The sequence below is a fragment of the Penicillium daleae genome, assembly GCF_028827525.1.
Source record: "Penicillium daleae strain IBT 16125 chromosome Unknown utg000005l_segment0_segment0, whole genome shotgun sequence".
In the NCBI taxonomy this organism is placed as follows: domain Eukaryota; kingdom Fungi; phylum Ascomycota; class Eurotiomycetes; order Eurotiales; family Aspergillaceae; genus Penicillium; species Penicillium daleae.
Genome location: NW_026623153.1, coordinates 3,276,560 through 3,289,140, shown reverse-complemented (window position 1 = coordinate 3,289,140; position 12,581 = coordinate 3,276,560). Strand labels below are relative to the sequence as shown.

General features: G+C 53.2%; 4 protein-coding genes across 4 annotated transcripts; 1 reads left to right on the top strand and 3 right to left on the bottom strand.

Annotated features, from left to right (window-relative positions):
• Nucleotides 1-264: 264 nt before the first annotated feature.
• Nucleotides 265-1,732, bottom strand: N7458_005359 (uncharacterized protein; the record flags this gene model as incomplete). Its single annotated transcript, XM_056908741.1, has 2 exons — nt 265-956; nt 1,078-1,732. 2 exons carry the CDS (start codon nt 1,730-1,732, stop codon nt 265-267), a joined length of 1,347 nt encoding a protein of 448 aa, XP_056767359.1.
• Nucleotides 1,733-2,700: 968 nt separating this feature from the next.
• N7458_005358 (uncharacterized protein) lies at nt 2,701-5,457 on the bottom strand (the record flags this gene model as incomplete). Its single annotated transcript, XM_056908740.1, has 4 exons — nt 2,701-3,790; nt 3,858-4,620; nt 4,707-5,205; nt 5,344-5,457. The coding sequence occupies 4 exons, from the start codon at nt 5,455-5,457 to the stop codon at nt 2,701-2,703; spliced, it is 2,466 nt and encodes an 821-aa protein (XP_056767358.1).
• Nucleotides 5,458-7,237: 1,780 nt separating this feature from the next.
• On the top strand, nt 7,238-9,161 carry N7458_005357 (Zn(II)2Cys6 transcription factor; the record flags this gene model as incomplete). The annotated part of the gene is made up of 2 exons (XM_056908739.1): nt 7,238-8,247; nt 8,309-9,161. 2 exons carry the CDS (start codon nt 7,238-7,240, stop codon nt 9,159-9,161), a joined length of 1,863 nt encoding a protein of 620 aa, XP_056767357.1.
• Nucleotides 9,162-10,898: 1,737 nt separating this feature from the next.
• N7458_005356 (uncharacterized protein) lies at nt 10,899-11,906 on the bottom strand (the record flags this gene model as incomplete). Its single annotated transcript, XM_056908738.1, has 1 exon — nt 10,899-11,906. The coding sequence occupies one exon, from the start codon at nt 11,904-11,906 to the stop codon at nt 10,899-10,901; it is 1,008 nt and encodes a 335-aa protein (XP_056767356.1).
• Between the last annotated feature and the right edge of the window lie 675 nt (nt 11,907-12,581).

Sequence of the window (12,581 nt, the reverse complement as noted above, 5' to 3'; positions counted from 1 at the left end):
ATTCGTATCCACATGGAGATACTTATTTCCCACCTCCCGCCCTGAACGCCAATCCGATAGATGAAAGCCGGGTATATCCAGCACCGTGATGCAACATGTACTGTGAGAAAAAAAAGTCAAAACAAAAAGACAGAATGACTGCATTTTGGTCCCTTGAAATCGGCCTCATCTGGCACCGATGCCAAACATGCCGACTCCGTAACTGCCGCCTCGCTCGGACATTGGTGTCGAGACTTTGGAGACATGATCCTGAAGAAGGAACGGTTAGGTTGCAACGTTCACATACAACGGAGATTGCACGGCGAGACCAACCTTCTTGCGTTTCTTTTTGCCGGATCCTTCTCCATTGGAGTAGAAACCGGTGTCATCATCATCATCCGCATAGCCTTCGCCATAACCGACGAAGCTGTTATCATCATAATGCCTCTTGCGACCACGGCTGGGACGTGCCCTATCACCCAAGTCTTGAGCCCCCGCGCCACTTGTCACATTCGCTTGAGTAGCAGGCCGGCCACTTGGAGTTGGCGCGGCCTTCTTGCCAGCATCGCCGGGACCCTGGGCCTTCGCCGGCTTCTCCAGGCCCAGCACATCCTCCCAGAAGTCATTGTTCGGTGCAATACCAGGTTGCAGCTGCATGGCATTGGTTTGGAGACTGAGCAGCGCAGAGTCCATATCTGCAGTCTTGATTTGCTTCCCAAAGACCTTTTGGTTCTGCCATTCTTCCTCCGGCCACAACGTTAGATACCTCAAGCTGCCCTCCTTGCTCGAGTCCTGCTTGATCGGCTTGTTTTTACCCGCAAGGCCCATAGGCTTCAATTTCCCTTCGTATGACTTTCGTAGCCGGTTGATCTTTTCGCCAGTAACGGGGTGAATTCGTGCAACCGATTGCGCAACTGAGCCAAGCCCGTAGAGGGATATGAGATCCCACGAGGGATCAGGACCAGTAGCAATAGGCGCTGTAAAACCGTCAAGAAGCACTGTGTTAACAGGATTCATTTCCCAAAGCAAAAACAGAAAGCAAGTGCAATCACACCACTGCCGTGGCAGCAACTACGATCAAACTTGGGGAATTCTTACAGCTCTTGCAAAGGTGAAAGGCCGAAGTGAACTCCTTCTGAAGGGAGTCTAAGCCGAGATTTCGCGTGTCGCTGTGCAACGCAGGCTCCTTATCTAGGTCCATGGCGTCGGGGTCTGAAGTAAGCCCAGTGGCAAAGTCGCGGACACCAGCTACCGTCGAAGCAGTCGCCAAAGGCTGCCGGTCGTGATCGGTTCGTCTGTGTTCTGTCGTCTGATAATCTGATCCGTCGCCCATGTTTCTTGTAGATTCCTGTGTTCCCCCGGGCAAAGCTTTAAAATCTGCGTCTTCCGCTGATGTCGCATTCGCTAGATGGCCACTCACGCTGCTAGCCGGCGTAGGAAAAGAGTTCGTCGTACTCACAGTCGCCTGCTGAGAGACTTGGGTTGACATGGGCGTGGAAGAGGGAGGAGAGGAGGTGTGCGGAGGGTGGTGGTGGTGAGTCGTCGCCTGATTCGGTGATGCTTGGGAGGATGTAAAGTTGGAGACATTGTTCTGATCGCTGACCGACATCAACGGAGGCGATGTCGGGGTTTGAGGAATATGGTCCGAGGAGACGGGGAGCTGGCGGCTCTCTTTAAGAGCAGATCCGGCAGCGGGTGACGAAGGTGAGAGAGGTCCGGCTGGGAAGGTTGTGGAAGGGGTGCGATCAGACATGAGATAGTCCCACGCAGCACGGAAACTGATTTAGGGTTTTGAGCAGCACCGCAGGAAAGCTGTTCGACTGGCTCGTTTTGGGTCCCGAAACGCAAGTTCTTTTAGCAGAAGGCGCTGGGCGTGTGGAGAGGGGGATCCCGGTTCGAATGGTCGACGGTCGCTCTCGGGCGGGCGAGCAGGTCGTTCCACGGCCGGCCTAATTCATTCGCATTCCAGTGAGACCGACACAATATCCTCGCAATATTTCCGGATGGGGTAGGTGATGGGGATGGCGGGGGGAGAGGGGTCGGGTGGTTTGGGGGAAGATGCTGGGTTGATGATGGCGCTGAGATGGAGAGGCGAAACGAGCCCGGTCACATGACGCGGGACTCGGCCTGAGCTGTTTCGGCGATGCGACCCGCTGCACAAGTGAGCGGCATTGGCCGACTGCCCCCAAGAAACGAGACCTCCGGGGTTCTAGAGCGGTTTAGAAGTGGCTGAAACAGAACTGGAAAGTTGAAAAGTCTGCATACATGACTATCTTACAGAATGTTCTCATCCGAGTAGATAATGATTCAACGTGCTGAGTGGCTCGAATGCCACATGGCGATGGGGGCTCATTGATCAAGACAAAGAAACTGAAAAGTCTACTCAAAGAAAGTCATCAAGCTGAAACTTCTTATTTGATCTACCAGTAGATTCTTTTTTGTTATATATGACAAAGACTAGATTAGTTCAGTCACCGCAACATGAGCGTTCAAAGAGGTATATGTCAAAGGAGACCTGACGCTTTCCAAGAGTTCAAGTCAAAAAGAACAGAATGCACAGAAACCCAAACGCAATCAAAATTCAAGAAAGATCTTTCACCAAATCCCCTTGCGAACACACAAGAAGGCCCTTATTTTCGCCGATGCTCCAAAACTGCCAAGGTTCTGTTAAATTTGTGGAAAAGCCAGGTCCGGCCAAGTAGCGGCATCCGCCAGGTACTTTCAAGACTGGTAGAATGCATTAGATTCGCGGACCAATTGCGCAGATACATCAGGGATGTTTTGTTCCAGCGACGCCATGAGCTCGATCTGTTCCTGTTGGCTGAGGGTGCGTTCTCGCCAGGGAGGTATGGGGAAAGGCTCATTGAAATAATTCGAGTATTGGTCCGCATTAGAGGATGTCCACTGCATCGGATCCACAGTCGCGTCGATGTAGGCCAGATGGCTTGCGGTTGTAGAGGCAAGTGAGAAATTGGGGTCCCACCCTTGGAGCCCAGGAACTATAGAAGGCATCGTGTTGTATGGGGTATCAGGGTCGATAGAAACATCAGAAAAGAGTCCGGGTGGTGCACAGTAAGCAGGTGATGTATACTGGGGCGCAGAGCCAGGTGTTGTAACGGTGGGCTGCATGCCATATACCGGGGTAACGGGAGAGATTCCGATCGGTTTTGACGGATCCGGAGCATATGCTGGAGGGGTTGAATCTTGAGTGATCTGTGTGTAGGGCCCTGTTGGGTCGGCGGAGGGACCTCTAGAGAAAGTACCGGCTGAAGCATTATCGCCAATTGACTGATTGCCACTGTGGTAGTTATGCGAGTAATAAGAGGCAGTCGTGCTCGTGGATGGGCTCGACATGGGAGGAGGAGTGGTGACATCTTGCGAAGAGGTTGGAGTAGGATGGTTAGAAGGTGATTGGACCACAAATGATTCCTCGGTGCTGTACGCCTTCAAACAGGCCGCGACTAGGCGCTTGTAAAGGATCAATGCAGACTGAACACCGGGCCATCGTTCAGCGGCATAAACAATGACTTCCAAGGCCATGTCCAGATAACTTTGAACTTCCTCAATAGGATGTTCTTTTCGGATCTCGGGGTAGGAAAGTGTCCAAAGAACGGTGTTGAATACCATAAAGAGGGACTGGGTGAAGATCCAAGTCAAGTCCACGGATCCGGTGATGGTTTGCTCTTGATGCATGGCAATGTTGAAGGTCGCTGCTTCAAAACAAATCTTGGCAGCTTGGACCGACGGCTCAGGGATTTGAGGCGATGGGCGATGCATTAGAATGACAATGGTGTTTCGTCTACCTTGGAACCTGTGACACGGAGCAAATCGTTAGGAAACCAGTCTTAACAGCGGTACATCAAAAGTTAAGAACGTACCACTTCACATTGAGGCCACTGCCATCGTCATTCTTAGGGCAAGTGGCAACCCAGTGGTCGATCTTAGCCAGCATCTGGGAGAACCAGGGGTCTTGATCATCGGTTGGGGTCTCGCATCGGTTCAGGTAGAGTGCCCTGCGCACCTCCAATTGGAGCAGTCGCATCTTTAAAAAGTGAATCGCAATACACTTGCCAAGGACGGGTTTCGCGTGTGGATTGATTCCCTCGGCCGTGATATACCGATCATCCACCAACTCAAAGAACTTCACATTCACGTTGTCGTGGGTCACGCTCAAGGCGCTGGTCCGGCCCAAGCTATGCGATAGGCCAAACTCCATGGATGACACAATCCAAAAGAGCCGTCTGCGCATGTCGAGCTCCAATGGACTGAGAGGCTGGCCGTTGGATGATTGGGCAATGGTGGCTTCTTCACAGAACCCAAGCTCCTGGCACATTCTCACGGCGGTGCCAACCACCCAGAACGATGCCGTCCTTGTTGGGGTCAACATTGAATACTGAGCAATCAAGACCAGACATTGCAGCGCCCGCAAATCCATCTGTTTCAGCGTCGGTTCCAAAAAAGGCAAGGCAGCCAGGTAATAGCTGTCGGCTAGGCCTGCATAGTCTGGGCTCAACTTCTGCATGCTGATTGCCATGACCATTCGCAGTTGGAAGTTATGACAGGGGTCGGTCGATCCATTGAAAACCTCTTCGGCTTCTTGCCGAAAGCTGGGTACGTGTAAAGTTGGGAGCAATGCCTGGGCTGGTTCCGGTATAACGAGTTAGTCAAAAAAAGGACGTGGCACGATAGGGCCTCTTGGACCAATGAAGTAGCAAGCTTCCATATACCTTTTGCGACAAAAAGATCAATCAATTTGTATGCCAGGCTCCGCGGTGGTAAGCTGTCCGACGGAATCGAGCTGATCATCGGATACACTTTGGAGGTGGGTTTCGAGTCCTCTTGAGCGAAGGCTGCCTTGATTTCTTGGGCGGTCAACTCGGGGACGACATCCTTGATGCTCTTCGAATCGGTGTTTTGCTTGGCAATCTCCATGACAAGGCGCGTCATGGCAATGCCACTGGAGGCGCCTAGGTACCGGGGTTCGTCATTATCTGAGAAGCGGATACGTCCAGCGCCCCGCACCATCAACTCCGCATCGGCCGTGTGCTGAATTTCCCGTTCGGCCTTGGCTAGCTCTTTCTCGAGTGCGCGAGCTTTCTCCCGTAATGACACGATATAGGTTCGAGGAATGGTGGTGTCGCGGGCCGAGTCATAGTACACGCATTTGGCATTGCTTCGTTCGCAGGGCGCGCATCGGGGGATTCCAGGATCACATCTAGATTTCCGCTAAAACGCGATTCGGGCGGTCAGTTTCGCCATTCCATTGTCGCGACGGGGGATCTTCTCTCTTTCTTCAAGCATCTGCTTGGGGAGGATTGGGCAGGGAAAAGAGAGAATCTGGGACTGTCGATGGTTGTATCATACCTGTCGACACCTCGTACAGGCCGTCAATGTGTGCGCGATGCGACCGTCCGGAGGCTCGAATGAAAAGGATTCTGGGGATGGCTGCCCTGCGAAGGGTTGGGCGCTCTGGGTCATGGTTCGTTGGGAGACCCCCAAGCCCGGAGCAAGATGTAAGAAGAAAGGAGAAGTCACATGCGTGGGCGTTGCACAGGGATGCCATTCAAAGCACGGTTAATCGGTCCACCAGGAGCCCTTGGCGCTATCGACATGGTCCCGTCATGCGGCTCTCGGGGGGGATGGGTTGCGGGTAGGTGAATGAAAGTGGCGGAGGAAGGGAGAAATGGCGACACGAGAAATTCAATGGTCGGGGTTGAGAGTATCCGGGGAGAAACAGGGCCCAAAAAAGGCAAGGGGGGAAGTGGGAGAGGGACGAGAAAAATGAAGAAGCGTATCAAAATGCAATCAGGCTGGATACCGCGTAGGTTCCGGCCGGGACTGGAAGTTGGTTGTGGCCGTGGCCGTGGCCGTGGATGGTGGGGACTAGTGCGGGTTGGTCGCACGGTTGATCGGAGGTGGTGGTGGTAATCCTCGAATGGTCACAGAGGTACCTTGTAGAGAGGTACTAGTGTCCACCGGCGGAGTAGTCAGGACTGAGTAAGAAGAAGTAACAAGACTGGCGCATTCTTCGGGCCAGATCTGGATCGACGGAGAGGGGGGGGAAATTGGAGCTTGGGTTTTTGGAAGCGACGGACGGTCTTCCGTCAAGTGGGCAAAGTGGGGGGGGGGAGGAGACGGGGAGACAGGATGAGGGACGAGGTTGCGAGGTTGTGACGGCGGGCTGATTGGTGGAGAAGGGGACGGTAACCAGGATCGAGCACGGTAGACTATCTCGTCAAGGATGATTTGAATTCCTTTTCCTTGAATCTACAGTCTATACGTGGTGGTCTATGAGTTAGTTAGCTCCCTTGGATTAGCACGCGGGCTGGTTGACTATCGTGTTGGACCAGTTGATTCGCCGATTGGGCTAGAATCACAAGCCTGGGACTGCCAACCAGAAAGCGGCGTCGATAAAGACTGGGACACGAAACTACAGAACTGCCGAGTGCATGAGTACTACGACTGTGTACATCCTTTCCCTCCTGCCAAATGGAGTTGACCCTCCTCCTAACGTGTGACGTACAGGAAGTACACACGAGGCGGTACTCCAGATGGTTAGTCTTACGTAGTCATCCTCGTTCCACGGAACGTCGAGTCGATCAGTGGCCATTGAAATCAAATACATACATACTCTCGTCGGACCGAGTGCTTCAACTTCTCGTCTGCTTACTGGTTTATCCTGCCCAATCCTGTCCAACCAGAATCATTCTCGCTCTTTCTGGGACACAAATTGCCCGGTCTTGGTTCGTCCTCGAGTGGTAGGAGTGGGTATGATTTCGCACCCCTTTCTTGTCCCCTCGGGTAAGGCTGAGTCGTGGATGGGCCTGATCAGGAATCGATAGCTGAAACGATCCTTCAGCTCATGCAGGTTCTGACCGTTAGTTCCAACGTCTCCGTGGTTAGTTACCGTAGGGAGTTACCGTAGGGTTCAGGCTGTCAGTCATGATGTTCGGGCCTTGATCATGTGAGTCCTTCGGTGGTCGATGCGCGACGATCCGGTGGGGATCCCTTTTTGGTGCCATTGCCATTGCACCACCCACGACCAGTGGGCGTTGGGCTGGGTACAAGGGTCATCAATCCTCACATTTATTCTTTCTAGCCTCACTAACTACTCTCCCTTGAGTCGACCAGAACCCTCTGGGATTAGCCTACACGCACTGACAAGAAGAGCCTCGGTCTAGCCCACCTGCAACTCACCTGCCCTCTTCCCTCCCCCCTCCCTAGGTCCCCTCCTCAGGGTGGGCCATGAGCTACCAGGATGCCCGCGATGGCCACCACCTTCCTGGACAACCCGCTGCTGAAAGTCAGTCGGCCCGTCGCCGCCTGCTCGCGCTGCCGCACTGCCAAAATAAAATGCGACGGCAAGCTTCCCGCCTGCTCCGCCTGTGAGAAAGTCGGCAAGGCGAGCTCCTGCTCTGGGGCTAGCGATGAATTCGCCAAGGGCAAGGAGCGAAGCTATGTCGCCTCCCTCGAGGGATACTGCGAGAAACTGGAGAAGAAAATCGGCCTCTTGCACAACCGCCAGAACTCGTTGTCCGCCGAAGGCAATGGCGTGGTGCGGGAGATGTCCATCACCTCGACCTCCTCCGATGGACCGGTCGGTTCAGCGCATCATCGTGAGGTCTCCGATATCGATGATCTCGTCGGCGACTTTGGGTTCCTGTCGATCAATGCCACCTCTCGCGACTTCCAAGGCATCACCTCCAAGACCAGCTTTGCGAACCTGCTCCTTTCCGTCGCTACGGTGGGATACCCACCACCCCGCACTCCCAACCCACTGCCCGCGCGACACGAGGCCACCCCTCTCCTACAATACTACTTTGACAATGTGTTCGTTCAATTACCCTTTTTCGTGGAAACAAGTTTTTGGACCTCGGTAGACGCGGTCTATCAATCTGCTGGTCGCTTCGCCAAACCCTTTGACCACTGGACCGTCCGCATGGTACTCGCCATTGCTTCGGCCTCGATCTCCTATCAGAATAATGATAAAAGCCACCAGCGAGCTTTGGCATTGGTGTCGGAGGCGTTGGTATATGCTGAAGATGTGTTCCGCCCTGGGTCTATCACGTGCATTCAAGCCATTCTGCTCCTGGCTCAGTATGCGCTGGCAGATCCAGGACGGTTCCGAAGTTGGTATCTGGTGGGAATGGCAGTGAGAGTCGCTGTCGACCTGGGTCTGCATCAAGACCCTCCCACAGAAGTGATGTTGAATCCAGGCCGCCTCGATATTCGACGACGGGTATTCCACTGCCTGTACTGTCTAGATCGGTAGGGTCATATCCAGTCATGATTAATTCAATACACAAGTACATGCTGACAACTCTCGCAGAGGAATGAGTACTGCACTGAATCAGACGTTTTCATTTTCCGATGCATCCGTCAATGTCGCCTTGCCAACGACTGATACATCGGTCTCGACCACCGAGCAAACTTCCATCTTCTTGCGGAGCCCCGCCCCAGCCCTGCACGTCGTCAAGATCCGAAGAATCTTATCAACAGGGTACCAAGACATGTACTACAGTTCACGAGAACCATCACCCCAACCCCTCACTCAAATATGGAGCCTCTGCTACCGAGCCCGCGAATGGTTCCACGAGTGCCCCAAAAACGCCCCCAACCACTTCTCCCTCCTCTACCGCCTCGAACTCCTCTACACAAACATCATCCTCCTCTCCCCCTCCAACCGATACCCCATTCTCTGCGACTACAACAAAGCCCTCCTCTTCGACCGCTGTATGGACTTCATCGGCCAAATCCACCAAGTACTAGAAAATCCCAGCAACCTCCCCTTCCTCACCTTCTTGGATATCACCCGCGTCGAGCAAGTCGGCCACCTCTTCGTCCAAGTCCTCATTAAAGACTTTGACTTCCTCCTCAGCCCCGCCGTGCCGAACCCCCCTGCCGTCCCAGCCGGAACACCCGACCCGCCCATCCTCGCCGAAGAAGATAGAATCAACTGCCGGCCCCGCGCACTCCGTTGTCTCACGTACGTGCGCGATCTACTGCAGTACTCGGCGCGGAAGTGGGATCTGCGACGACCGCTGGACGAGTTTGAGCGGGAGTCTGCTCCGTTGGGGAGGATGCTTCGAGAGGGACCGGCGATCTATGTAACTAATCAGGGTCCGGCGTACTCCCAGGCACCGCTGGCGGGCACTGGGTATTCGGGATATCATTTGGGATGAAGTTGTACTTATGAATTGGATTGGGACGGCATATTCACTTTGGGTGTTGGACTTAATCTTGTCTGCCCTTATCCAGGCAGTATGTTTTGATATAAACCCCATTCACATCTGCACGTTCTTCCACCCTTACATGTCCAATCCTAATGGCAGCCTTGTATTAATTTGGAATTTACGTTTAATTGCGCAATCGGACATAGTTCTGCGGTACTTGCCAAATCCCAATCTCATCAACGCAGACCCATCATCTCCCCATGAAGTCAGGAAAGCCAGAGTAAATAAGGTGAGGCTTCAATCAGCGATTCTGAATAGAGCCTAGTCAACTGGCCCATAATTACATACCTACGGCTTTCATATCGCGGTTATATTCTCGGTCTTTCTACATGTCTTCCTACAGGTCTTTTGACAGAGCTGATGGAGATTCCCCTATCTGCCCGAGGTCTCAGGCTGCAGCGCCACTGGATATTTCCTATTCGGGTCTTTCCTGATTGCTCCAGGCCCTTCTCCTATAGACCGGCCCTTCCTCTTCTTCTTCTACCTTTTCCCGAGATAGACTGCCTTCGCCAGTTCCACCAAAATCTTTGCTGCTCTGGTTCCCTTTTTGCTTTCTCTACGTTGTCGAGTAGGCCTCCCTTGCCCGCTCTCGTCTTCTAGATATTATTTCGCCTACTCTGTCTAATCTCGTTCAGCCCACAAGTATATGACTTCCTCTAGGTGTTCGGCTCCGAGGATACCCTGGGTGAGAGCATCGCTAATGACGTCGCCGCGAAAGACTATACTTTTCCCGCGTTCTAGCAAGCTATATACCAAAATGACGCTATACCGTGCCCGAGCGATACGATCTCTCAGGTATGTTACCGATCCAACAATGTCCTCCCGTCAACTGAAGGAATACTCCAAATTATGGACAGAGAGTACCATCAAGCCGTTACAGAAAGGAAAAGCCTGTTCTCGGTTCTTGATTATTTCCTACTGGCCTATTACCTATCATGTTGTTAAGATGGTTATCCGACGTCTCGGTCTCGATTCCGTTGTCATTATAGCCGCAGATAGTACAGGGGACCGAGCAGCTGTTGCAGAGTTTAACAACTCTAAAGCAAAGTATCAGGTCATCAACACGACCTATCTCTGCGGAGGAACGGGTTTAAACCTGCACGAATGCTGCAAGATTGTGATCCTGATGGAGCCGCGCCCAAAATTCAACGTGGAAACGCAGACAATTAGTTGTGTATACCGGATCGGGCAGTCTAAGCCCTAGCTGGCATACCGATTGTTACAGGGTCACAGGGTGAACTGGTACACGGTAGGGAAATGTCCAGGAGATGTTCCCCCATGTTGTCTGTTAAAAGACCTGTTTATTTGATTGCACCCAAAGCCTCTATGTGAAGTCGCTTTTCAGAGTATGACCTTGAAACAAAGGATGCGGCAAGCTTCTATATTGTATAATTTTCGGTATTCAGTGGGCGAAGGCCCCAAGGCAAGCTTATAGAAACATTAGAAGATATAATGACATTTGACTCAAGAAATATAATATGTAAATGGTATGGAAGACAACATCTTTTTTGTCCTCAGAAATTCATACAAAATCACCCTTCCAAATGCGTAAATATGCACAAGAATATTCCGGGGTATTCACAAGGCTCCCAAAACGCTTTCCGTTGCTGCGTAAAAAAAGGCCTCCCTGTTCAAAGAAGAGAAAAAGCTTTCAAAAATGAAAAAGAGAAAAGCTTAATCTATCTTTTACAGGTTCTTGCCGAGGGTGGCAACGACAGTACCGACGGGCACACCGACGGAGGGCAGGCCAAGGCCAATGACAACGGCAGCGACCTCGGGGGAGAGCTGGATGAGGAGCGCCTGGCCATTGTCGCTGGTGACGGTGAGCAGACCCTTGACGGGGCCAGAGAGGTCAGAGATGAGGTCGCCAATGTTGCCAGCGGTCTTGACGACAGAGCCAACGGAGCCACCAATGGAAGTCAGGCCAAGACCGTCAATGAGAGCGGCAACCTGGGGAGAGAGCTTGATCAGGAGCTGCTTGGCGTTGGGGCCGGTGACGGTGAGGATCTGGCCGACGGTGGGGACGAGGTCCTGGACGATCTCGCCGGGGGCAGCGTCACGCTTGAGAGAGGTACCGAGAGTAGCAACGATGGTGCCGACAGGGATGCCGACGGAGGGGAGGCCGAGGCCGGAAAGAAGGCCGGCAACCTCGGGGGAGAGGGAGATCAGGAGAGCGCCGACATCAGCGCCAACAACGGTGACGAGGCCGTCGACGGTAGGGCCGAGACCAGTGACGAGCTCGCCCAGGGAGCTGGCGGAGGCAACGATGGAGCCAAGAGGGACGCCCAGGGCGGGGAGACCAAGGCCAGAGACGAGGGCAGTGACCTCAGGGCTCAGCTCGAGGAGCAGAATCTGGGCGTTAGGGCCAGTGATGGTCAGGACGTTGTTGAGCTCAGGGGCCAGGTCCTGGAGGATGTGGCCGTTCTGGGCAATGGGGGAGTCGCCGGAGGTAGCAACGTTGCCCAGGTGGAGGATGGAGGTCAGGTCACCGAGCTTGGAGACGACGGGGAGGCCGTTCAGGTTCAGCTGCTTGGTGACATCGCCAAGGCTGAGGTCCTTGGTGAGGCCCTCAAGACCACCCAGGTTGGTGATGGAGGTAGTGAGGCCAGTCAGACCGGCGAGGGAGGTGAGGCCGGCGGGAGCGGCGGTGGCAGCGGCGGCCAGGGTGAGGAGAGTAGCAAAGGAAACCTTCATGGTGTCGGTATTCAAAGAATGTGGATTATCAAAAGAATGACTGTGGTGGGAATGAATCCAAGAGAGTGACTGAGGAGAGAAGAGAAGAAAGAAGAAAGTTAACGCGAGGTGCAGCCATCTTTATACTGGACCAGAACCCTGCTCTCATTTTACCTTCTTCCCTCCTTTGGTGACAGGGTCATCGGATTTGCGCCAGCGCTGACCAATTGCTCCATCGACCAGGCGGGTCAGCTCCGTATGAAAAGCCTCAAGATGGATCTCACTAGTTGGATGCTCAGCTTTGCACTGCAGGTGGGACTGCTAGTGTTCGTCGAACCTAACCCGCTAGTCTGGACGCCCCCCCCCAATGATCCAGAGCAAGGTCTGCAGTGGATTCTGAGGGGGGGTCCTCTATGAACCCATACAAGATATGGGTCCTATAGTCTGCATGGTTCACGTTCGTGGTCCCTGATGATTATTTCTTTCGCCTTTTGGGTTTCGTGGATGCCGCTTGAAACGCCTCGAGGTAATCGGGACTCGGGAGAATCCAAACCAGCCCTATCAAGACGATCTTAGTGGACAGGGACATTCTAATGGAACGATTCAAAGTTAATCGCCGTATCAAAACAGGTAATTGATAGCTTCTGTAGCATACCATCGTCATCGTGATTGAACCGGAGATCATCGGATGTCCGC